This window comes from Filicampus tigris, chromosome 11, assembly GCF_054856515.1.
Source record: "Filicampus tigris isolate MCC_2025a chromosome 11, RoL_Ftig_1.0, whole genome shotgun sequence".
Lineage (NCBI taxonomy): Eukaryota > Metazoa > Chordata > Actinopteri > Syngnathiformes > Syngnathidae > Filicampus > Filicampus tigris.
Genome location: NC_141227.1, coordinates 10,739,555 through 10,766,812, shown reverse-complemented (window position 1 = coordinate 10,766,812; position 27,258 = coordinate 10,739,555). Strand labels below are relative to the sequence as shown.

Here is a 27,258-nt window from a genome sequence, read left to right as displayed (position 1 = left end):
GCACTTTCAGCTTGTACAATATTTTCATAATTTGTCAACTTCTAAAATATATGTATATCATCCAATTTACTCTCATAAAGTGTATGCATTTGATATATTGTATATTACTTTGCATATACTACTTTTTGATCTGGTAGGTGGTATTACTACTGCGTCTTGCATCAAACTATATGTACAGCGTATCACTCCTATCGCCTTATAAACGTATACCAACTACTATAAAGAACAAACTGTGCCATTTCATAAAAAAATGCAACGCCTAACACACCATTTAACTGCATTTCATCGTATAGATGCAAAGAGTGTTGTCAATTAATAGTACATCTGCATTTCCTTTTAAGTATTTGTTGCGTGAGCATGTTAAAGTTTGCCATTTGTTCATTGCCTATGCCAAACAGATTCTTCTATTTAGTCTCGTTTGTTTGGTATTCTTTGGTGGACTGTAAAGGACTGTACATATTTCATGATGTACAACATTGGCTATCTCTGGCATCAGACCGCGCCTTCATACTTGGTAAATGTAAGATTTGTTCACATATCTATGCAATTGGTCAGTCCACACGTGGGTGTTATTTTCACAAATTACTGACCAATCCAAAGTGTTGAAAATGTCTCGCTCTGTTTGAGGATGCAATGTTCATTTTTCAACAAACAGCATTTTCAGGGTCTCGTGAAAAGTGATGATTTTGGAGGTATAAGGATTAGGCCTGACGCCAGAGATTTGCATATGGCAATCATTGTGCTCTGAGAATTCCAACAGTTAAGCTGCGGAAAATTATACAGTTTCACTTAATCAAAAAATTCTCATTTGTCTATAAATAATGTATCTTTGTTCTATCTATGTTAGCGACTATAGTGTGGGCCAGGGCAATTATATGCTATCCATCATTCCAGTGCATACACTTTTTGTGACATTTTTGTTTGGTGGTATGCCGTGGGATTGTTCTTATTTAAAATATGTGCCTTGGCTCGATTAATGCAGGGAACATTGTCGGAAAGTATATGCATATAATGCGTATTTTGCAAGATATCTTTCCATTTGTTCTTGTAAAATGTGATCACGTTGTTTACACAGAGTCAAAAAATACAAAGTGAGCGATATCCCTGAGGGCAAACAAGTGTCGACTGGAGCCCGTCTGAGACGTTGTGAAAAACACATTTATCATCCATCCATAATCCTTCCTGCGTTAATCAACTGATTACCCCATTGCAGGAGAATTTGGAGCTCATTGCGTTAATTGCCGGTTTAGGTTTCTGTTGGCTCAGGTGCTGCATACCCCGCATGCTTACCTTCACAACTGTTGCAGTTTGTGTGTGTGTCAAAGGGAACAAGCTGGTCTTTAAAACATCAACAATGAAGCTGTGAAAAATATGAGACGTCTTCCAACAAAACAAGCCCCAACAATCTGCATCGTCTTCAGGATTTGGAAGGGTTTAAACACACGTCAAAGAAGTAAATGCTAAATGAGCTATTACCCACACAGAGTTTATCATTTACACTAAATGAGAGCTCAATGTGACATTTGGTTCCATTTTGGAATGCAATGAGTTGTCATATATTGAAGTGAGCTAATTAGGCACGTATCGGGTAAAGGATCATTTTGATACCTGGATCATCTTATCTTTGTACTTGAAGCTGTAGATGATTATGATTACTACAATATGTACCATACAAATCAATAAACAAAAATTGATTCAAAATATATGAGGCAAACATGGTTTAATACAAAAGAGCACAAAATTACGTAATCCATACCTTGCTCTCTAGAACATAAAAAAAGGCCTTGATTAAACTAGAGCTGACAAATTTAGCACACAGATTGGCTGGTATTAAAAGTCGTGGCAGGAGAGGCGATACAAACCCATCCATCCATTATCTCTATCTAAGACATGCAAACTCCACACAGGGAGGCCGGAGCCGGGATCGAACCCACGACCTCTGAACTGTGAGACGGACATGCTAACCAGTTGACCACCGTGCCCGCGATACAAACCTTCTGGTTAAAAAGAACAAAAAACACATTTTACACATACAAAAAAAAGCCAATATTTGGCTGTCTTGCAGCAGAATGTGGGTGGTACCCTGCAAGTCTGGACCCTTTTTTGCATCTCACGCAACACATACTCATATATGAATCTACACAGCTGTCTGCACTCCTCGCATGTTAGCTGTGTGCCAACTGAGGTATATTATACAATACAGATATTTTCACTTCTTTTCAGTGATTCAAGTGGCCAAACACCTTTGTCCATATAGCACATAACATATCTCAGGTTTGTATTTTTCTTCATATTAACCGTCTTTGGTATGTAAGCATTTAATTTGCTTTGTGAGTGTCATCAATCTCTACTGAATGTCATTAGATTGTGTAAGTGGATGGCCTTATTCGTTCGATTCATTTACAAATTATATTTTTACATTACATTTGTTACATAGCATACACTGGGGAGATTCGAACGAATCACACAATCAACTTTTGTCGATCAAATCATCCTGCGAGTGCTGACTGCGCTTCTGAGGTGTAAACACCGTGGGCCGAATTCACAAAGAAAGAACTGCTGGTAGAACCTTCAATTGCATTTGACTTGCATCTGCAGTTTGCTCTGTCATTACGTCCGTATTCACAAAGGATATGTACGCGCTAAAATTATACCAGCGCAAACATGCCTCAAAGTTTGACAGTGAAGTGCAGTTTGCTCCTGATTTCTCCCGGTTGCAATAAGCCGTACATGGCAAAGCATAAATGTTGGCTTTGCTCCAAAAACACCGTGGCAAAAAAAAAAATGCAGCCCTGCTTAAAGGAAAAAAGAAAAAAAAAAAAAGAAAAGAAAAAGAAAAAGCATAGACCGGCACGGACTTGTTGTATTTTGGTATTGGTCTTGCTGGTGTCACCAAATATTTGTGCGATCATTTCACGATTTTCACAGGTTGATGCATCCCACTTTAATTTTAGTAACATTAAGGTTTTTCTCTGTCATGACATTATGGGGCGTAAAAGGCTTAATGCCTGCAAAATCCAAAATACGGTGGTGATTGTGTTGATATTTCCTTTAGTTGAAGCGTGCATGTGAATTTTCATAAAAATTGATCGTTGTTTTGTGACATTAATCGGACGTTGAGCTTTTTCCCATTAAGCATTTTAGTCCTTCCCGATGCGAACCTATCCCACAGAGCTCCAGACAAGAAATACGAGCACGCCTGACATGATGATGCCTACTCCGGGCTACAATCTTTGCTGGCATAATAAGGCTTAGACAGAGGAGCGCCAAGTTTACACCAGCTTTTTAAGACGTTATTTGCTTCCCTCAAACTGCATGTGGCTACTAGCACTGGTGTTAGTGAATTAGATGTTTTTTCCACCAAAATATCACATCTCATTTGAATACGCGCAAATAACACATGAGTACCGAGATCTGCTTGACAGCGCAGTTAGTGAAGCATTTCACCATCTGCGTGTGCTTCGGGAATAACACGCTATCCGTTTGCTCCATTTTTAGCAGTTAGCGCCACGCAAAAAAAACCACGCAATCCTTCAGTGAATTCGGCCCTGTGTTTTCCGGCTCTGTGTGGATTTGTGGTCGCGTGAGGTTTTGACACACTGAAGTGAAGAGGTCAAGAGTCGCCTTAGCCATCCGGCTCAAAGTCAATTTCATTACAGAGGTCAGAACAGGAGGATCATTTCCGTCGTGAGAACTTCAGACCGAGAGCGTCTCCCACCTCGTCCAGGTGGTGCAGCACCTGAGGACAAAGCAAAGGGTTAAACGGTGCGCTTGTGATTGAGCAAGAACGTGCTGGCCGTACCTCGTCCAGCATGTCTCTGGTGTGGGCTGCAGACATACAGAAGCGAGCACGGGCTTCAGTTAGCGGCGTAGCGGGGAAGCCGACCACGACTACGGCGATTTTCCTCTCAAGCATTTCTCGAGCAAAAGCACTGGTCAGTGATAGAGAAATAAAAACATCAATTGGTAACATGCCAATAAAATAAAGCTTCTGTAATGCTTACATAGTTAAGGGTGTTTATTTAGGAAGGTGTACAATTTTGTTTGACTATGCTGCGGTGAAGGTCTGCGTGCTATCAAGTGCCTTTCTAGTCAATACATTCTAATTGGGGTCTTTGTCTCTGAAAAGAAACCCGTCCTGTCTTGTCGTGTGACAACGCAGCAACTCCTTCTCAGGGATTGAAATGTTCACGCATGTAAACGCGCACTGCAAGACACATTATACCTGAGTGGGCTCTGCATAATAGCTACCTGATGTTTTCTCTTCAGTAGTCACAGATACGAGTCAAACCAAACAGTCCACACGAGTGATTCATGGAAACTTTTAAATGTGGGCCGTGGCAGCCGTTCAAATCACTTCAACATGAAACGCGCTGATGTGGCTGAAAATTGCTTGTGACAACAAACAACACTGAGCATTTAATGCTTCGAAATGGGACCACGCACAGTTCATCTGACAAGAAGTGTAGCGCAACCAGAAAGAGGTCTTTGTATGCAACTGGAGCATCCTTACACCACTTTGCCTGGCATGTACAGCAGAATGGGGACCACGGGGGAGTCGTCGTTGCCGTAGATGATGAAGCCCATTTTTTTCACCTTGGCCCGGAAGTATCTGGTATTCTGAGCCAATTGTCGGATGCGTCTGATACCTTCAACAAAAACAAGAAGACAAAGAGGTCGATGTTAGGGTTTGACCGGTGGTTGACGGTTGGTTCGTGAGCAGTTTTACACACACACAAAAAAAAAAAGGATGTCCTCACAACTTTGTAGACGCATGACGTATGAAGTGAGGAAAAATCAGCTCACTGTAATTAGCATATGCGGTACAGAAAATGAATGGATGGATGAAGTCTGATGGACATGTTTAGGTTTATTCAGCCTTGCATGGTGAAAGTCTGCACTTTTTCTTTTTTTTTTTTATAAATTTCAGTTTGAATATGTATTTCCCGTGCTCTCGCCTTGCAGGGACACAGTCAGCTGTCAGCAGTAACTAATGCAACATGAGTTCCTATCTTACTATGTGAGGCCTACTCCTCCATCTGGGCCTGTGCAGCCTCCTCTATGAAGTTGATGAGGACAACTCAGCTGCAGCAGCAGATGGTTCAGGTTTGGCCACAGACGGGCACGCTGTGCATGCACGCGCGTTGCCAGACTCAGTCCTCGCAGATCGCGACGCATTTTATTCAAAATGCACAAGCACACACGTTTAATGCCAAAGCGCCACAAGTGTTTCAGATATCATGACAAAATCAAGTGTGCCAGGGTGCCCCCTCCCTTCCATCACCCGTGTTCCCTAACAAGCCAGCTTTCTACGTGGCTGGCCCAGCTGTGTCTTGGAGCATGGTTCTGTTTACCTCTGATTACCTGGGAGCGATTGCAAGGGATGGAAGAAAGCATTTGCAACTCTTCTTATCTTAAATGGGGGAAAACACAAAACATGCAGGCATCAGCCCAGAAGCTCAGGCCACATTTTGTAGATTGTTCCTACTTTGTGGAAAGGAGAGCGAAGGGGCAAAAAGTGCAGGGCAGAGGGGTTAAAAACCCGATGCCAGACACAGCAATTGTAAGGAGTGGGTCAAACTGCGGAGGTGCTCTTTGTCCGTGTTTCCGAGCTCTCGCCACCAGTTTGCTTTCAAGTGTGAAATTCTACGTTCAAGAGAAAAAAGGAGGGCGGCGGAGGGAGACGAAGAATGATGAAACTAATCTGCTGCAGGCGCAAAGATAAATGAAGACTTTGTTTGTTAGTGATCAGGTGGACACTGGAGTCATTGTGAACAAGTGTTTGCTTGAAGACAAGTCTCTGCAGTTATTTCTTTTGGCTACGTTAGATGCAAAGCATGTTTGGTTGAGAGGCAGACACTCCAACGTGATTGCATATTCCATAGTCTCGTCCATCATATTGATTAAAGCACTGCAGAACTTTACGCGCACTGTCGATGACCTGCAGGATTCTGGTGACCTTTTCACTGGGCGTTAATATTCAGGGGCACAAAGTGGGCTGTGTTCTACCTGTGCAAGCCCAGTTCTTCAACTAGCCCTGACAACAGAGTGGAGAAGGGGGGGCTGGCTCTTTGGTGGTACTGCGACTAATGACTACTTCCCTGCCGTCATGTCTGATGCCATTAAAGTAGAAACTATTCAGAGGTCTACGGTTCCTTAAAACACACATGAAAATGATTTCCTCTGTGTGAGGGTCACGTGTGTTGGGGTACTGCACGCCCTCCGCCCTCCTTTCTTTCTACCACTGCAGACCCCGGTAATCGCTACCATATTTTCGGACCGAGCAGCTGTTTGTCTTCCCCTGCGGGTCTGGACTTACTCCTAATGCTAACATTGGTACAGTCCTCTGGATTCAGATTGCTTTTGTTTCCATAAAAATTATGCGCAGGTGTAAAGATTTATATAGGGACGAGCAGATAGTGCTTGTCAAATCCAAGCCTACGAGTACTGAGACAGTACTTACCCTCTGTGCTGCCGTCTTGTCCCGTGATGCACTTTATGGCCCGTATGATCTGCTCAGCGACAGGAGGAGACATGCTCGAGGTGTACATGGCACCGTGGGACCGACTGCGCAGGTAGTCGACCAGCTCCTGCAATGAAAGTCCGTTGACACGTCCATCACCGAAACAAATATTACACAGTGTAGGGGCTGAACCCTGATGTAAATAGCAAAAATCTGCAAGTAATTAATGCCCCCGTAAAAGATTAATAATTGCTAAAGGTGCCACAAGATGGCAGCAAAGTACTGCTTTTGTCTAACAGAAGCTCCTCAACTCACTTTAACTAGTTCCTGGGCAGCATTTATAAACCCCCTAAAAAGGTTTATAATTGACAAAAGATGGAGACAAAGCACTATGTTTGTCTAATAGAAGCTCCTTAAAAAAAATGTTCCCAGCAGGCACACTAGTTGAAAATCCGCATTCTGATGAATGTTGCGTTTGTGGCCAAACAATCACGGCTCAGCTTCAGAAAACAGGTCAGCCGTGATTGGTGGTTACCTGAGCCCTGAGCAGTTGTCATGTCATTTTCAGTTGACAAAAGTGACAAAATGGCCACCCCCTGAGATGGCTAAAAACAGGTGGATTAACTCTTATTCCACAAACGCAATATTTATCAGAATGCCTTGTTTCAACTAGTGGGCTTGCATAGAACATATTCTTGAAAAAAAAAATGTTTGAAATGATTTCCTCTTTAACTCACTTTAGCAGGTTTCTTGGCACCGAGATGCCAAAAGACGGCCTGAGCACAATAGCAGGGAAGAGGTGAGTTTTAGAGAGGGTAGGTTCCCCCCCCAAAAATTGTGAATAAGTGAACTAGTGAATGCCGCCATGTTTTTTGTTTTGTTTTTTTAATGTACTTAATATACACAGACCCTTAAGCTCATAAATAAATGCTCAAGGAAGCCCAAAGGATTATAACTATCTATAGATGCCCCAATATGCTGCCAAAACAACACTTTTATCAAAATGAAGCTCTTCAACTCACTTTAACAAAGTTGCATGGCACCAAGATGGGAGCAAAACACTACTTTTGTCAAAATGACGCTCCTCAATTCACTGTTTCCAACATAAGTACAAATTGGTGGGTTTTTCAGAGAATAACGGAGGACAGGTTCCCAAAAAAGAAATTTAGCGAGAGGGTGAATTTGCAAATGCAGATCCATGAATATGCATGAATATATCAGCTAAATTCCTTAGACTGAGATTATGGAAGAAATGCATGCATTCATCCTTCCTGAACCAATTGCCCTCATATAGGTCGCGCCTCGCGAGTGTGCTGGAGATTAGACTTTCACACGATTCTAACTAACATTGCACAGCATCGCATCATTTGTTCATCATGTGTTAAATGTTGCCCACTTGGCATCCATTGAATCCTGGTCATCCTGGAGGGGAATTCCCCCATCTGTGGCCCCCTTCTCAAGGCATCTTCTTTTTATCAATTCTTTTTTGTTTTGTTTTGTTTTTACTTTTTCCCTGCCTTTCTTTGGGGTCAAAATCAGGGGATGTCGTTAATATTTGTCAACTGTGAACTTGTAAAGCCCTTTGAGACTCTTCTGTGATTAGAGGCTATATAAACAAATTTGACTTGACTTTGAATAGCACCACTTTTGTCTAAATGAAGCCTCTTAATTGACTTCAACAGCATTTCTTGGCACCAAGATGCCAAAGTTGGTGGCATTTTGGCAAAGCACTACTTTTGTCAAAATGAACTCCTCAGCTCATTTTAACATAGTTCCTTGGCACCAAGATGTCACAAGATGAGCACAAATACAACAAATTGGTGAGGGCAGATTCTAAAACCATTAGTGAATAGGTGAATCTAGACAAAAACCTCTAAAGCAAGGGTGGGCAATTCCAGTCCTCGAGGGCTGGTATCCTGCATGTTTTATATGTCACCCTGCTACAACCCATCTGATTCAAATGATCATGATCGTTATCCAGCTTCTGCAGACCTTGCTGATTATATGACCATTTGAATCAGGTGTGTTGCAGCAGGGAGAGACGGAAAACAGGCAGGACACCGGCCCTCGAGGACTGGAATTGCCCACCCCTGCTCTAAAGGAAGCCCAAGCAAAAAAAAACAAAGCTCCTCAACTCACTTCAACATAGTCTCTTGGCACAGAGATGCCACAAGATGGAGCACAAAAACACAAATTGGTGAGTTAAAAACAAAAAAAAGAAGAAAACAGTTGAATTTGTGAATCCCGAACCGTGAATATGCAGGGTTCACTGTATCTAAAATATGAACTTTCCCCTAAGTTCATCTGGCTGAGCTAATGGAAGAAATGCACTTCCAAGCAAAAACCACTAGAGGAAGCCCAAGTTCACTCCACACCTGAAGATCAATCTGCAGGACGGTTCTTCATCACCATAATGACCTACGTCAATGAGCTCTGGAACACCTCCCGATCTGTACTTTTTACGGGAGCCAGAGCAGGACACTGAAATGAGCCAGAATGGGCCCCGTCATGTTCATTATTCTCACATGTCAGCGAGATGACTTGACCCGCTGGTTTCGAAGATGTGAGAGGAGCAGGATTGCTGCAAATCTATCTGATGGTGTGTCCGCGGAGTGTGGAAAGTGCTCCGAGGTTGGAGCAGACTCAAAGCTATTGTGGAATGTGCGGCGGCCGGCGGGCGCTGGGCGATGTCACGTCGCTGGTGATGATGTCTGGCCACCGCTTCCACTCTCGCCATCTGTCCCTACTGGGCGGCGGCTGCGGCTTCCTTATGCACATGTGAGGGGAAGGGATTTAAGGGGAAATGCTCAAACGCAGGATACAAATCCTGAACCAACGTTGCATCTGTTTTCGCTTTAAGACTGGGATTTTCACCACAGGATTTTGGTGACAGAGATCACCAATAAGGCCAGCATGTCAGAGAAAGAACATCCATCTCGTATCTGGGGTATGGAGTGACAGCTTAAGAGAGTCTCCTATAGCCGCAGACACAAACACAATTACTAATGTTGCAGTGTGCTTCCACAAAAGTAGGAGCAGTGCAAAAACAACATAACTTAAAAAGAGCCTAACCATTGGAGTTTCATGTTTTCTACCCTCATCAAAAGTACGCCTGTTTTCCGGAAGCCATAACCCTAACCGAGAAACTCACCAACAAACAAATACCTACATATCGAGAAGTTCTCTCTGGCCTGATTCATCCTGAACTTTACTACAGCCAGCTGTCAAGCCAGGCACAGTATTGGTACTTCAAACATGATCATGCCTGTTAAAGCTGCGTTGTTAAATCTGGAGCACAGTTCCGAGGCTGCCACAAGAAGGGGCTGGCCATCTGCCAGCTGTACCTTCTTATTATGGCTAAGCCAACATAAGGAAAGGACAGGAAGGGTTCCGTTCTCAATACCTAATTCAAACAACATGTTTACTTCCTCTGCAGTATTTTAATCAAGTGCCACAAAACCCATGTGGTTATGTACTAAAGTGTACTTCTTAATGGAGTAAATTGAAATTACAAACGCCTGTGCAACATTTGTTGGACGTATGTGAGCTGTGAAGGTGATGGGTAGTGACAAAGTGTGTATAGTTAATCTTAAATATCTTGTTAAGAGAACCTAGATAAATTAACATCTAAGTAAGGTTGTTGTTTTTTTTTTTATGTTTTTTTTGTCTTGGGCAGATGGCAGAGAAAAAATACACCAACAGACCAGAAATCCATCTTTTAAACAAATTGTGGATATCAATATGCAAATTCTGCCTTCACAGAAGGCATTTCTACCAAGACTAAACTTTTATTTTTTAATCTACAATTGTGTTCATACTTTCCTATATCTAGTCCTTAGTGTCCCAGTACCTATTATCTGTCGTTTCCCTCCCGCTTTGACGCAATCAACTCCTTCCTTGAACTCACCCATGCCTCATTGTGTCATTTTTGTCTGTGTGCATTTTTAGTTCTCCTAGTTCAGTACTTGTCAGATCCGAGTTGTGTGATGTTTAATTTAATCACTTTCTCAGTGCTCCCACTTTCGGCTGTTAGAGTTTCTGTTACCTTGGCCTGTAGTGCAAAAGAAAACACGGTCCACTCTTGGCTATTGTCAACAAACGGTTCCACCTGCAGCTTCATTCCACACCTCCATGATGACTAAGAGTGTGAGTCATACAGGTATTGATCTAAAATGTTTACCAATAGTAGGATTGTTGTTGTGAGCGGTCCATGATCATTTTTAATATATTATTTTTCTAATTTATTACACATTTTATAATCCCCTGGGGGAAATTCAAATTACATTGCTGTATATTTCGGTGGCACACCACACAAAGAGCCCGACCACACACATTCACACATGTAAGGAGTAATGTGGTGCACAATAAACATACGGCGACTGCGCCCTTGAGCTGAGTCACAGTTTCTTGCTTGAAAGTAGTCAGGAAGCAGACCATTATCTCTCAAACAACTAGTTCCAATTCATATTTGACCCTGCACTACCAAAAAACCCAAGTACTTACAGATGAGTTACTGACGCCACCAATTAATACCATTCAAGAATTTTTTTTTTTATTTTGAAAGCTCGCAGCGTTACTATTATGTAATATGTTGTTCCTCAAGTGGCGCTAGTAACACTAGTGCAGTGGAGTAGAGAGCTCGACCTCTTCTCACACATGGTGTTACGGTATGTAACTAACAACCTCTTTGCCCAGAAAAAGTGAGTCACAGTAGCGTAATGGTCGGCCACCCTCTAGAGTTAACACATTCAAGCTGCTTGTATCCACCGTCATGTTTTTTCAATGACCGCCATAAACACGACTATTGAATAGCGTGTTGATTGGTCAGTTGTTTGTATTCAGACTTTGTCAATGTTGAGTTCATTCAAGTGCAGATTAGTTTTTGATATCCTAAATATTGATGGTGTGTCAGTTTTTGTTTTTGTAGATACTCCACTAACAGTTATCATCATATAGATGGTCATACCGTATAAAGAGGAGAACCTGCTAAAGTAAGAATCACAACAGAAAAATCTTGGAATGGGCACTCACCTTTTTGCCTGCAATATAGCCTCCAGCAGCCCCAAAGCTCTTGGTGAAGGTGCCCATCATCACGTCCACGTCTGCTGGGTTCACCCCAAACAGCTCTGTCACGCCCCTCCCGCCTGGCCCCACTGCACCGATGCTGTGGGCCTCATCCAGGTACAGACATGCCTTATATTTCTTCTTCAGAGCGATCAGTTCGGGGAGTCGTACCACTGAGCCCTCCATACTAATGTCAAAGGATGACGAAAAACAGTTTTCAATGCAATGGCAGTGTGGACACAGTATTATAAGGTATGTAACATTCAATGCTGCAACAATGAGTGCAATAATGCAATAAGCCACCTCCTGAATAAATAAAAAACACACAATGTGTGTGCGTGTGTCTATGTAAATATTATAATTCAAAGGGGCTAAGCAACCCCTGCAAAAGGCAAAAGAGCCATGAATCAAAGGAGCTCAGAGTTTAGCCTCATCAACCTTTGCGGCTCCAGTTAGCCTTGATTTGGAGCTAATGAGCAGATGGAGGCACTGAGGCACACTGTTCTTTTCAACTCGCTACTGAAATTGACACATAGACAAAAAGCCTCTGTTAAGACCACCTGGAAGCCTTTACTTAGTAAGATATACCAACTGACACCAGATAAATGTCGGCGAGACAATTGTACAGTGTAAGTGTGAGTGACTCTGCGTGGTGTAATAGCAACTGACCTATAGATGCCTTCCACCATAATCAGGATTTTCCTCCAGGGCCTGTGGGTTCGAGGCTGCCCTGAGCAGATTGAGTCTCTTAACTCTTTCTCTAAATGGACCATGTCTTTCACATACAACACACAGACACAGAAGAGTTGTAAGCTAGAGGTTAACCGGTTCTGACCAAAATCCTTGATACCCTCACCAAATTTTACATGAGTGATTAACTTTGACTTCCAGAATAATTAACTTGCACATTATATTTCGAAAATAACAAATGTCATTAACTTCCAAAAGGAAATAGCTATGTGGGTTGCATAAATCACCACATGCAAAGGTCATGATTTCATGATGGTGACCCTGTTAGTGTTACTTATTTAACCAACCAGCAGATGGCAGTATTAAACAACTGTAGTTACAAGACGTAGTCAGGGCCCTTACTCATCAGACCTTACAAACCGCTAGAGACCAATACCAGCCTTACTTCGGAGGAAACAGATGCTTTTCAGATAATTTTGCTTCCTGGAAGAGCAGATTACTATTGTTAATGCTATTCATGTCATCACGGTTAGACCTGTTAAATTTGTCATGGAAAACTGTTTTCCAGTAAATGAGTATTGATTTGAGATAAGATACAGCTTCATGGGTCACACTGGACTAGCATTCTTCCAGCTATGTGCATCCATTATGCCATTGTATCTCTGACTCAGCTTTAGCGTGCCGAAATGTTACTGAACCTGAAATACAGTGCTAGCAAAGCAACAAGCCAACAACAATGTATAGGCTACGGGTTTGTGATGACACAAGACTACACAGACCACAGACTTTTTATATGTGGCGCTTGTGCTTACAACCCATTGAATGTTAATCATTAATCTGGGGTGTGGCCCAGTGGGCTGGCACAGCCCTATTTGTAAATACGGGCCTTACTCTATAAACGCACGAGCAGTGAGTGCAGGAGGTACAAAGGCAGCAAGAGGTCATTTGTTCAGGTGCCTCAGGGCTTTTTGCCCCGTGAGAGCTGCTTGGAAATACCTATAACTGACTTGGCTTGTACCTGTCAGTATGCATTTAGCACTAGTGGACTGTCTCGTTTGTCCTGTCTACTGAAAGAGCAGCCGATGTTCCTTATCTGAGGACAGTGAATGATATATCTTTCATGTTTAATACATCTTTATAGGCTTTATTGAAAAAAAACCCCACTACATGCGCCTTGACAACCTAATAGCAGGGTGAATTGCAACAAGATTGACATTTTCATTTAAATACACATTCAGCTTTTCCGCTGCTGGATAAACACGGCCGTGACTGTAAAGTGAACCCTTTTCATTAAAGCCTTCACAATTGCTGATCCAAACATAGAATGTTAAGTAGGTCTTTCCTGAGGCAAATCCTGTGCTGTGAAGAAAGTAATGTTTTCCTTCCAGCACTAATAGTTTGGAATTAATAGATATTCATGAATAGAGTAGATACTAGGTCTTCTATAGACAGTACTGTACACAGGGTTTGGGCACCCTTTCCCGGGTCATGGTTAAGCACTTTTTAAGCAATTTTTGACATCAATTTTCAAGTGTTTCCTGCAGTTGACAGCATTGATCAATTACATTCTTTCATAAACCTTGCATAATCCAACTTATTTTAGTTATCGGTAGTTACAATAGTGAGAATAAGCGGTTTACATAATGGATGGATGGATGAATGGACGATAGGCATTGTTTTTATGCAATATACAAGCAGAGGCACAATAATTAAACTATCTATTTAAAGTGGAAGTCAACCTAAACATATTTTTTCTCAAGAATATGTTTTATGCAGGCCGACTACTTGAAACACAGCATTCTGATTAATATTGCATTTGTGGAATAGGAGTTAAGCAACAAAATCCACCTGTTTTTAACCATCTTAGGGGGCGGCCATTTTGTCGACTGAAAATGACATCACAGATGCTCAGGGCTCAGATAGCGACCAATCATGGCTCAACTTCAGAAAACAGGTCGACATAAGTGACAACATGGCCGCCCTCAGAGATGGCTGAAAACGGGTGGATTAACTGTTATTCCACAAACGCAATATTTATCTGAATGCCTTGTTTCAACTAGTGGGCCTGCATAGAACATAATCTTGAGAAAAAATATGTCTGCGTTGAGTTCCCCTAGCACAATAAAATGACAATTTTATTTTTTTCAAATGCACATTTACACATGATGCTCTTTTCAAAGCTTAAAATTGGAATGCTGTATATCATAATATATTCATCATTCACGCAGGCAATATCTCAAAAGTCCATTTCAGCTGTGACTCACCATTGTGTTTGAACACCTTGATGGTTGCTCCCGACAATCGAGCCCCTAAGATGAGAGAAGTGTGGTTGAGCTCATCACTCAGGATCAAACAGCCCTTGGAAGGAAAAGTTTGAAAATCAATCATTCCCGACTAAAAATACTGTCTCACAAAATCCAAATTGCTACACAGGAATGACAACAGTGTACCCCCAAAGTCTCTTTACAATTGAAAATAAATTAGTACCAAAGCAGTTGATGAGATATGTTACTCATATTTGTTCTATGTACTGTGGTTATCACGGTTTTTAAATCACATGACTGGGTGTATTTCTGGTACCCTGTTGATGAAATACTGTAGGTTCTGAAACCCTGGAAAATGTCTACTCAAGAAAAAGCATGTTTAGCATTTATTAAAAACACTTTATGGACAGCCTGTATTAGTGTGCAAATTGATTGAATATACCGCAAAGCCTTCTCCACTATTTTAGCATAATAACATTGACGTACTAATAAGCATTTGCCATCATACTGTACTTTCAAATGAATTCATATTGAGGGTGTGCTGACACCATCTCAGTGACAGAAACCCTCCCTCGGGCCTCAGATCCAACTGGCCTGGTCCCCGGACCAACAGCAGCTGTCACTCTAATGCAAGGCCGGTCCTGTCTTGGCATCGTATCGTAGGTCAGAGTTGGCAGCTTGGTTGACCCTCCCTGCCCCTGCAGGGTTACAGTGGGGGCTGCAACCTCTTGAGCTGCATAAATGCTGCCACACTTTGATCAGTTCAACAGTCCCCTTCGTCCTGTCCGGTCCAATCAGATATCCATGCTGCGCGTTGCCCCTGGTAACCTGTGACTGTCTGTGTGAGCTTGACTGGTGCGCCGACAGGCAAATGTATGGCTAATAATACCCTTGAGAGGTGCTCTTAACAAAAACGTGCCCGTGCTTGTCAGTGTATCTGAAGGCAAATATGTATACCCAGAGCCTCAACCTCCTGGCGACTGTTCTGTTTAATTATGATTATTTTAATTAATGGGGTGAGCCGGGATTTGTTCAGAGCTGAGTTAAGTTGACTGTTATTCATTAATTTAGGCCATATGCAAGGCAGCAGCAAAAGCTTGGCTAATTACATTAATATATCCTTTGTTGCAGTATTCAGTATCACAGATGGATTTTCTTCTACTGTGTGGTAATTATACCTTGCCAACGAGTGCAGGAATGTTCATGGAGTTGGTGGCAAACCCCATCCCAAATACCATGGAGGACTCCACTCCAAGGAAACGGGCCACTAGATATTCAAGCTGTACATGAATGTCCAGGGTACCTAAGAGACACAAATCACAGTGTTGAATCAATCATAAAACATCATTCATACTGCGATCCAGCCATATTTTCACGTCCTGTACTGCTCATCCTGTGCAGTGAAAACCAGGCAATATCCTGTACTGGCCACCAGTCAATCACAGAGCAATTGGGAACAGCAAGTGGGAATTGAAACCCACCAGTGCACTAGCAATGACATCTTGCAAACGGCAATTTTAGTAAAAAATACAAAATAAAGATGGATAAAGGAGTTGGTTTACGGTACTCTTTTTAGCTGTGCAATGACTTTTCTTCAGATAAGCAAAAAAAAAAAAAAAAAAAAGTGCAGCAGCACATTTTGGAAGCCAATATAAAGTATGGACTTAAAAAACATAACATGGCAACGCAGCTGTGTCTTTATAGTGATTTTCATTACGTTCAAATCCATACAGCATTGTGGCGAGACACATTGATTTATGAGTTTCATCAACATGGCTGAAAGCCCGAGTGCACCATTTTTCATCAGTACCGCACTTTGTCTTCACAATCTTGATAATGCTCTTCATGAGCAAAACTGAGACGTAATATAAAAGCAGAGAGGGTAAAGCACTTGAATGAGATCTCATTAGATGGGTGTATGTAGCATATAGTGATTGTTTTAGGTCACATTCAGAACACTGAACACAGCAAAGCGCAGATGAAAAAGATCAGATTTGCAAAGTTTCAGTTGGTTGTTTACTTCCTTCTTTCATTTGAAGCACGTGAATGAAGTTGTCTTTAAAATTTTTACAACCAGATGAGGAAAAAGAAGTCCCAAAGAAGAGTTAATGATTTGCATCTACAACATTGACTCAGCATATGTCATAAAAGAAGTGCCTTTATATAGTAGCCGGTTTTTCACACATTGATAAAATGTGCTCTTCGGCTAAACCGGCAAACTTCTCTGTAGTAGGCATTCATCTGAATGCATCTATCAATACCTAAGTAATGATTATAGGATAAGTCGAACCACGGGTTATACATCAACTCCATAAATGTTTGACATTAGGCTTGCTAACAGTTGCAAAATATACAAGGTATGTCAGAAATATTCTAGTTCTAAAAGTTCCAAACTACCAGTTTTCCCTTGGATATACTTCCCCAGCAGTCTAACCCACTTTCCCCACAGCCTTCTTTGCCACGCCTCCGCAACTCTGCCATCACAGCCAACTTGATGTCGTCCAGGTCTTCAAAATGGGTCATTTGATGACCCCCTTTAGCTTGGTAAAGAGAAAAAAAAAGGTCCAACAAGTAGGAAAGATGCATGTATGGCAAAGTATGGCGTGTTCTTTTTAGCCAGGCATTGGCAGATGCTCAGGGCACTGTGAGCAGGCATGTTGTCGTGGTGAAGCAGCTACGTGTTTTTCTGCACTGACCAAAGCAAATGCCGCAGGATCTCTTTGTAAACGTCCTGGTCATATTGAAGGGGAAAAGTCATAGCTTGTGTTTTAAATTATCTTTCCTCATATGGTCTCTCTGTACCTTGATTTTGTGACACAGTAACACACTGTTATTTGTCCTAAGATTGTTGCACATTTTGGGAAAAAAATAGTTACAATTTAAAACAAAACAAAAAAAGAAATGATCGTTTGAGCCACACCTTGTGACTGTCTCTCAGGTACATTAAGTTATGACAAGATCCACAAGAATGTTGGTTACATTCCATTGAAAGACACGACATGTCAAGAAACTCTCATTCTGAGACACAACAATACTTACTAAAGTCTCATGTAAGAAATATTTGTTCTTTTCCGTCCCAGTCTTGAGGGAACAGAAATAAATAATTGAAATGTGGATAACATATTTGGGCATTTTAATGCAGATAGAAAAATACACTCCATAAATAATAACCACTATATATTGAATTCCTTGTTCTTATCATTAGCCTAATAGCTTTTGATAATCTGTGTCATTTTCTTTTTTGGAAAACAAGAAATGTAATTTAATTTATTAATTTGCCTAGATGCATCCTTTGCGAATTACACCACATAAAAAAATAAATAAATAAATAAAATCACAATTTTAGCAAGATTGGTGTTTTTTGCCTATATTGTCTCAATAAGTTTTCTTATGACCAAGGCTATTAAACTATGAGGCTAACGTTGTGCTTGAAATACAATACGTAATGGTGTCATCTCACCTTGGAGGCGTCATGAAGTAAACAGCTCTAACAGAGGGTGGGTTAGATTGAAGTTTTCTCAAACTTTCCCGAAATGCAACCTGTTTGGTGAGTTCCTGTACCGTGTTTACATTTCAGCAGCAGGCTGATGGTGAGGCATCAGATTTCATCACAGTAACACTGGAATACAACAACACGAAATCCCAGCACTCAAAGCCACTGCCACCCCGTCAGAAACAAGCCCCGATTTTTGCTATTCAAAATTCATCTGAAGCCCAATACGCCTCTCTTTGATCCAAGTCACGCTAACACTTCTCACATCTGCTCTTTTTGCATCCCGCCTCATGTCTATGGCATTTCATAACATTATAAGATGTAATTTTCCCATCGCACTGGACGAGCCTCTAATGATCTCAGCTTGTGCCCGAGCGGTACATAATTTAACAAAGGGTGAATAATTCATACAACATTGCAGCTACTGAAAGATAATTAAAATTGCAGACAGTATAAATCACGAGAAAGATAATAAATGATGGCATATGTGATGAGGGAAATGGAGTTTCATTTCTGGTTTGCGACTCGGCATATTCGTGCTCTGTCAGTGTTGGAAAGCAGATGACCGCTGATGACTTCTGAAGCAGTGTGAGACACCGCCATCTGGATTAACTGCCTTGCTCAAACTAGCTCAACAGGGCAAGAGACGCGCTCACATTCATCATTATTTTTTTTCCCTTTCCCAATGCAACACTGACCACATGCTTACCTGTTTCCTGCCGTGTGCTACAAACGCCGACCCCATACTGGCGTGCTTTGTCTGCCACCGTTTCAAGGTAATCGGCATTGTTCTCTGCAAACCCGAGGTAGTTGTAGGAGCCCATATTGATGACATTGTGTATTGTCCTGCCAGTTAATCTGCAAGCATTTAAACATTAGGAGATCCATTAGTATTCTAGTTGTTTCTCCAGCACATACCGCCCTTCCATTGCACTGTATTAAGAGCATATAAATGTCCAATTACAGTTCAAAATATAAACTCATTACGTCTGAGGTGATTTATTCATAAAATGATTATTGAAGAAAGAACACCATTTTTTCACATAGAGCATGACTCAAATCACTTCACAACTCAATCTTGAATTAAAAGTGTAGATTAGAGTTTAACTTCAAACACAAAAGTCAATAAATGTCAAAGTGATTCACTAGTGAATCTATACAAAGTTAATTCAGGTTAAGTGCACTCTTTTTCAGTCCAGCCCAACAAACTCTACTATCTTTTCACTCATTCACATTTTAATTCATAAGGTCCCTGCTCCATTTCAAAATCAGAATCAGACTTTAACTCATTATCATTACAACGGTTAATTACTCCAATTCTTCATTCTCAATTTTCCTGCTGCTGTATCACGAACCTAAAAAGCATACTTACAGTGTTATTGATCAAACCAGTGGTAAATTAAGTTGGTAAATTACAGTTTCATCAACAAAAAGTGTCATTAAGTCGGCAAAATTGAGGAAGTGTGTATAATGTTTGGCCTAGTAGTGAAGTAGTGCTACAAAAACAAAAACTGCAACACACACAAAAATATCTGCTGTCTTCTACCCCAAAATGTAGAAGTATAGAAATGACCAAAATATTGTTTGCTAAAGATGCGCATCTTTTGTACGTACTGTAAAATGCCTTTGTAGATGATAACTCATAGTGTGCTCTTTTTTTTTGCTCTAATGTCCTTGCTGAAGTCTGTGAGAAAACCTTCAGACAGCTTGTACTGACATTCAGGCTGAAAGATTGTGCTAGTTTGTCAAAGCTCTCAGTACCTAAATGTCCAGTTGTAGTCATCAGAAACTCTCTCCATCAAGTCAAAGACAGGCCCCGGAAGGCTGCATAGCGGCCGGTTCCAGTTGTCTCGCACTCTCATGTACAGGTTTCGGGTGTAGAAATTCTCAAAGTCTTGGTAAAGTGGCACAAAATCCTGGAAGTAGAGACGGTCATTCTTTGAGCTTTTTCCAACTCCTGTTAACATTTGCAACATTATTTTACATCTTCATCTAAGATAGTGATGTGATTGAAGCGAAATCAACCCAAACATTTTTTTCCAAGAATATGTTCTATACAGGTCCACTAGTTTAAACAAGGCATTCTAATAAATATTGTGTTAGTGGAATATGTGTTAAGCAGCAAAATCCAACGCTTTTTAGCCATCTCAGGGGGCGGCCATTTTGTCACTTCTGTCGACTGAAAATGACATCACAGTTGCTCAGGGCTCAGGTAACGACCAATCACAGCTCACCTGTTTTCTGAAGCTGAGCCATGATTGGTCGTTACCTGAGCCCTGAGTAGTTGTGATGTCATTTTCAGTCGACAGAAGTGACAAAATGGCCGCCCCCTGAGATGGCTAAAAACAGGTGGATTAACTCTTACTCCACAAATGTAATATTCATCAGAATGCCTTGTTTTATCTGGTGGGCTTGCATAGAACATATTATTGAAAAAAATGTGTTTGGGATTGGTTTCTCCTTTAAGACAGTGAAAACAAAACTGCGCATTATTACGTCATTTTACGAGTTATTTCTTGTCCTCGGTTAGTCAGTTCTTGCTTTTGTAAGTTGTATACACTGAATATAGTCACTGTATGGCTTGTTTCATTGCAGAACAATAGTATTGTTAGTATAACCTCCCGGGTCCAAGTTGCATTTAACTCTCATCTCAACTCTAAGGCAGTGTACGGGAGAGTTTCATGTCTTGTTTAACATGTGAAGTGAAAAAACATTGTGATATCTTGACTCCTCTGAGATTTAATTAGGTCTTCAGCAGATTCTCCCAGTGGTGCTGTCTCACCCCTGGCAACATTCGTGTGAAGAGGTCCTGTACATACATGAAGCGGGAGGAAGAGCTAAAAGTGCAAAAACATTTAAGAGAATTGGGGCAAAACAATGTGTTAAGACTCAATGCATACACAGGCCTTCGAGCCAACTGTGCATTCGTGCATCTCCTCATGATGTGTGTATGCAGGCAATGCGCTGATGACTGAAATGACAGCAACGTACTTTCTGTTCCTCTCGTTCCTGTGCGAGATTGCGTTTCTCTAAGCCGACAGCTCGGAGGAAGTCTCTGAAGTAGCCAAAGAGGGTGACGATGCCAAAGCCCAAGTATGTTAAGACAGCCACGTGCATGGGAGCCTTTTCAAAGACTTCCTGTCTGTGCTGGCCAGAGGTGACTCCTGGATCCTCGACATGTTTCTATACAACAAGACACCAACATGAGCAGTCACATACAGTATTGAGATCTAGAAAAAAAGAGAGCAACACCATTTGAGTAAACATGGACTACCCTCTGTTCTTGTTTTTTTTTTTTTTTTGCTTCGTGTAAGTATGCTTCCCTAAGCCCACTGTTTTGAGGAAGTCTCTCAGGTAGCCAAACAGGATGACAATACATGAGCACAGGTGTAAAGAGACAGCCACAAAAATGGGCACATATTCAGAGGACTCCAGTCTGTCCTGCCTGGAGGAAACAATCAGCTCCAACCTTTTCTATATACAAATATTGCAGATAATTGACGAAGTGACGCATAAATATGGTAATACTTTAGATTTGGCACTAACCCGAGGTTTACCATTCTCAAATGTACCATATACTACTGTTATGTCTGACCATTACTTTATAAAATTTGAAGTCTTGGCTCATTGGCATCATCCTGCCCACAATCAAAGCTGTAGCAGCCGCAATATCAGTTCTTCAACTACCGCTGCGCTCTCTGAGCTACTGCCTCTGGCAACTGCTTCCTTTCTGAGTTATATTGGTTCAATTGATAATCTCACAAATGATTTCAATGCTGCTCTGTTAAATGTGTGTGACTCCGTAGCACCATTAAGACTTAAAACTCGTCCTAAAAAGGCCTACTCCGTGGTTTACTGTGGAAGCCCACACACTTAAACAATCATGTTGGAAGCTACAGCGCAAATTCAAACCCACTATATGGACAATGTAGAGTCTTCAATCAACCCAACATGGATGTTTTTGTCGATCCATCCATCCATTATCTATACCGCTTATCCTCACAAGGGTCGCGGGGAGTGCTGGAGCCTCTCCCTGCAGTCTTCGGGCAGTAGGCGGGGGATACCCTGAATTGGTTGCCAGCCAATTGCAGGGCACACAGAGACAAACAAACATCCGCACTCACAATCACACCTAGGGGCAATTTAGAGTGTCCAATTAACCTACAAAGCATGTTTATTTGGGAATGTGGGAGGAAACCGGAGTACCCAGAGAAAACCCACACAGGCACGGGGAGAACATGCAAACTCCACACAGGGAGGCCGGGGCCGGGATCGAACCCACGACCACTGTGAAGCGGACGTACTAACCAGCCAACCACCGTGCCGCCTGTATGTTTTTGTAATGTAGGAAAAAGACGTAGTACAAGCAAAGGGAAAACATGCAAACTCTTCAAACTATAAAAAGGTAATAGGCGAGATTAAAAATCTTAGTGCTTGGGAGGCAGACATGCTAAGCACAAGACTAGACCATATAGCATCTAAGACAATTGGGCATTAATATATATTTTTGTTAGCTGACAAGTGGATAATCATTTGTGAAAGCTCAACATGATGCACTGATTAATTTATGCATTCAGTCACAACTGCAACATTATATCATATATATTTTATCTGTGCCTTAAGGGTTTCCCCCCCAAAAAGTTATTTAGTTACAAAAAAATTAATGTAAATAAAAAAACATATGTTTTGTCACAGCTTTTGTAGCTATCTAACCCACATTCATGAAAAAAAAGAAAAAGAAAAAACCTCGTGTTATGACAAACCACATTCATATTAACCCTAAATAGCAAAAGCAGGCCAATAGGTGGAATAAAATCAGTGCAACCTGACGTTGCACAGCTGCATCCTGATTTCAACAGCCTGGAGGCAAAAGAAACCTGCTTTGGTTTGGAGGTAAACTAACAAGGGCGGGGTCTCTTCCTACTATAGGACATTTTAATCTACTTCAGGGCAAACAACAAACACGGTTGCACAAGTTAGTTTTACATGAAGGTAGCTAAAAAGTCACGTCGAAATGCTCGACAATGGACTCCCTTAAGAGTATAAAATGTACCACTTATCTCCAATATTGTCAAGTAGATAAACGTGAGTATACGAGAGCAGCAACAACTTCCCTACGTCACCGTGCAGGTCGTCGGGCTATAAGCATAAAGTCATGTTTACTAAAAGCTGTTCAAATACAGTATGCGTCGTCATGTTCACATTTTCCACACTTATTAAACGCATTTTGAAAGCCGTGTTTGCATCCATACCTGTGCGATGTTGTGACAGATGTGTATCTCTTTGCATTTCAGTCCGTTTTGCTCCGGGTGGGTTAACGTTTCCATGAGGGGCCGGTCGAACCATACTCCCCCCTGCACCATTGCAAGTGTGTCGGCTGTCAACTTTGAACAGGTATCAAGGTGACTTGACTTCCTCCTTGTGCCGCGTCACTTTTGTGATTGGTGTCGGGCTTCCACGGCAGAACACGCATATTGCAATAACTCCCTCCTTAAGAGAACTTTATTGGGGACTTAAATAACAAAATGAATGAATAAATAAATAAGTTATTAAACATAATCCTCTCTGATATTGTCAATCAAGCTAAGTGAGGAACTGATGATAGCTGAGACGTGAGATGCAATTCTAACAGTACAATTTACATTAATTTAGCAGCCTGATTTTGAAAACTGGTTTTCTGACCTGTTATTTGAAACAGATTTATGTGTTGGTTTTCTTTTATTAATTAGATTCTGTTTAGATTTGCAGCCTAGTTTGGATATTGTTTGTTTATTCATTTTTAATATTAGACAATTAAGTATCCTCCATGCTTGGGTTTCATTTGGAGCAGTGGAGCATTTTAGAACATAGGGACTGTAGCTTCCGCTTCCACACAACTAAGTCAACATTTTTTTTGTCTCGCTGAATCAAGTCTGTACATGTGCACTAAAAAGAATGGACTAGTCCACTGATGGGAAGGGCGGGGTGACCAGTCGGAACGATCATGATAGAGCTTTTACTTGCTTTACTTTTTGTTACTTAATTAATATTTACTTTTTCTAATGACACCTTTTCAGGAAATTGCCTGTGTTTGCCTAATGGTAGTGTCATTGTGAGGCAGAATACTTTCCCCATACTGCCACCTGCTGTTGACTAAAATTGACTTCAAAGTACCCACGGGCTCAGCTTGCGAACGTTACGTAACCAAACCCAAAAAACAGGTGAGGTATGGTATTCGCAAGCTGAGCCCGTTGGTACTGTGACGTCAATTCACTCAACAGCGGGTGGTAGTACAAGGTAAAATGGTCGCACCCTGAGGTGGATAAAAACGTCGTGAATTTTTCATCTTAGCTCTTACCCCACAAACTCAATATTAATTAGAATACCGTGTTTAGACTAGTGGGGGCACATACAGTATTATTGCAAAGAAAATCTTTGACTTGGCTTCCGTTTGAAGTTTCACCATAGTTCATTCATTCCAGCTCAGTGACATTGATTTGGCAAACACATAAATAGTAATGTAGTAATTTGTAGTCAATGGCACTCCACTCTGTTGTTGATGAATTATTGAAATGTCGCACATGCACGCGCTCACATACACGCACGCACACATGCGCACAGTTTTTATTGTCAGGTCAACTCCAAAGTTGTCTTGTTAAAACTTCCTGTTGTTCATCTTCGGGAATACAAAAAGTGATTGTGAGGAACAGGTCAATGCCTCAGTCATGTGTTATATGCACAGTAACTGCATCACTATCATCATTGTTATTTACTTACAGACATAGATTTTTATGTGCAAGCACAGTATGTCAAGCTTGGTTAACAAAGTATGCACGTCTTGTAAGTGTAATACACCCAAACTTACACAATACAATACGTCTTTATTTATAAAGCCTTTTCACAACAGCCGCAGCTGTAACGAAGCACTTTACACAACATATAACAACAATACAACAGAACACATAACATAAAACATTGACAACAATACAATCATAACTATTCCTACTGTACATAGGTCTTGTTGTTTGAAGCGGCTAGAGATGAAAGAGGAGAGATTCAGTCTCTTTTCACCAGTGGATTAGAGACGTCATGAACACAGCATGCATGACGTCACACACGTCTGCTACAAGCTAAGTTTGAAAGTAAGCAAGCAGCTGTAGTTTGAGCTTCAGTATTGTCGATTATGCTTTCCTTTACACCGATAGTGCACATTTGACTACGTACATCATGCTACAACCTGCAGCATGGGACATTAATATCTTTTGAAATGGGAATCATTTAATACTTGAGGTTCAAGACTATCCTTCACAAATTGACATAATTTCCCACATTCTTTGTCTCCTTGGAAATGTTCCCTTCATTCCAATCATACTGCTTCTGAGACTGCACTGGCCAGTCTTAGGGCTACTCCGTGGCATGACGCACAAAGTCAGCTGTCACTCACAGATCAGGGCTGTAGCTCCCTTGTTAGGGAGGGTGCTCGTGGGTGGTGGGGTGCAGTCTGACACATGAATGAAGACAGTATAGGACTGCTGGAAGATCAGCGGAATTTTCGATTAAAGCGAAAAACAGAAAAGAAGATACAGTGCTGTGAAACATTCCTGCTGGGTGGAATCCAGCTGTTAGAGAGAGAATAAACGAAATGAGGAGAGGCCACCGCAGTCTTAGCACACTGCGTTTAAGGTACCTGATTCTTCATGTTATCCCTCCTCCATTTGCTGTCTTGAATGGAGATGTTTTTGCTTGTTATTTTACAGGATTGGAAGGAATTTATTACTCATTTTGCTTCATAGGCCACTTGCATGTGTGCCATGTGAAAAAGTGGCACCAAGTTTGTCATGCACCAAGTGAAAGGATAGATGGGAAATGGTAAGAAGCAAGAATATTTAAGTGACGGTGGGGATGGCCACGTTTTCACTAACAAGTTCATTTTATATATTTTTTGATCAGGAAAATGAAAAGAGTTGTCATTTTCTATTTTATCAATACATTTGGGAGAAATTAGGAAATAAGTGTTTCCATGAATAACGTCCCTTGATAATGAGAACAATGGCCGAACAATCGTTGTTCGGCCGGAGTCACGGGGGGAACCGATTCCACGATATAATGTACTGTATCTCTGTTAGTCTCAGTGAAAACAGATCATCAACATCTTTGCAAAGGCAACATTGATATACTGTAGGTCAGTGCCCAACCCTTAGCCCAGACTCAAGACCTGCTACGGACCAAAAACATTGAAACTAAGTCTCATTGCTGGAGACCTGCTTGTTCTCTTCCTGAACATTGCCAAGGTGTCCTCGAGAAAGACGCAAAACCACACAAATTTCTCAGGATCCATGCATTCAGCCATTGCTATAAATGAAAGAAAACACCCCCTACATGGAAAGTACCATTCAGAAGACATCTCACTTCATGTTTCTCAGTGCAATAGCAGATTGGACTTAATTTCCCCACTTGAAATCTATCCTGGTTGTTATTGATTGATGTTTTAATTTCCTTACAGGATTGATCGTTTCATTTCCAAAGCCTCATTTTCCCTTCCCTGCATTTACCATAAGATTATTAAATGCACATGGCCCTTTTTAAGATGAGATGGGGAAATTAATTAAAAGTCACCAAGAAAGAGATTCTCTACCTTGAATACAAATGAATGGTGAAACTATTAGTGGTGGAAATGCACACAATGCTCAGTGGGGCATCTCAGTGAAACACCATTTTTAATGTTACTGTCATGTAAAATTGGCTGTTGGATAATGCTTGTTTAATGTTCTTGTAACCATTAATGGTAGTACATTTCCCAGATAAATAATATATTATCCATTTTATCACCTTTGTAATTATAATTGTGCACGGTGTATTAGTGAGTGTGCTGTGTGGGGAATTTGGCCACCTAGCGGCAGTACATCTGAAACAGCACCTCCCTTTTGGCAAATGGGCAAATTTCCATGTATTTGACTGTAAGCAGGGCGGCACGGTGATCGACTGGTTAGCATGTCCGCCTCACAGTTCAGAGGTCGTGGATTCGATTCTGGCTCCGGCCTTCCTGTGTGGCGTTTGCATGTTCTTCCCGTGACTGCGTGGGTTTTCTCTGGGTACTCCGATTTCCTCCCACATTCCAAAAACATCTATGGTAGGTTGATTGAACACTCTAAGGCCTTGTCTACACGTAGCCGGGGGTTTTTAACAACCGTATACCGCCGGAAGAACTTCCGTCCTTTGACGTCACTTCTACGAAACCAAAAACACGGCGCCAAACTCGTTTGGGAGAACCGACAAGGGGTAAGAATTGCTTTTAAACCTTTCAC

At 41.4% G+C, this 27,258-nt stretch overlaps 1 protein-coding gene and 1 long non-coding RNA gene across 5 annotated transcripts in view; one reads left to right on the top strand and one right to left on the bottom strand.

Annotated features, from left to right (window-relative positions):
- Nucleotides 1-1,703: 1,703 nt before the first annotated feature.
- sptlc3 (serine palmitoyltransferase, long chain base subunit 3) lies at nt 1,704-23,421 on the bottom strand. The gene is made up of 12 exons (XM_086045518.1): nt 23,227-23,421; nt 20,966-21,157; nt 19,736-19,890; nt 18,684-18,832; nt 15,660-15,784; nt 14,482-14,575; nt 12,197-12,302; nt 11,495-11,714; nt 6,464-6,590; nt 4,514-4,649; nt 3,803-3,932; nt 1,704-3,739 (listed from the first exon to the last, which is right to left on the bottom strand). The coding sequence occupies exons 1-12, from the start codon at nt 23,335-23,337 to the stop codon at nt 3,677-3,679; spliced, it is 1,608 nt and encodes a 535-aa protein (XP_085901644.1). The 5' UTR covers nt 23,338-23,421; the 3' UTR covers nt 1,704-3,676.
- Nucleotides 22,820-27,258, top strand: part of LOC147139712 (uncharacterized) — an 80,232-nt gene continuing 75,793 nt past the window's right edge. For 2 of the 4 annotated variants that reach the window (XR_015088730.1, XR_015088727.1), the window contains exons 1-2: nt 22,899-23,059; nt 23,269-23,376. This is a non-coding gene — a long non-coding RNA (uncharacterized LOC147139712). Of the gene's footprint in view, nt 22,868-22,898; nt 23,060-23,268; nt 23,377-27,258 lie in introns of those variants that run through there. The other 2 variants (XR_015088729.1, XR_015088728.1) reach the window with 2 other exon arrangements.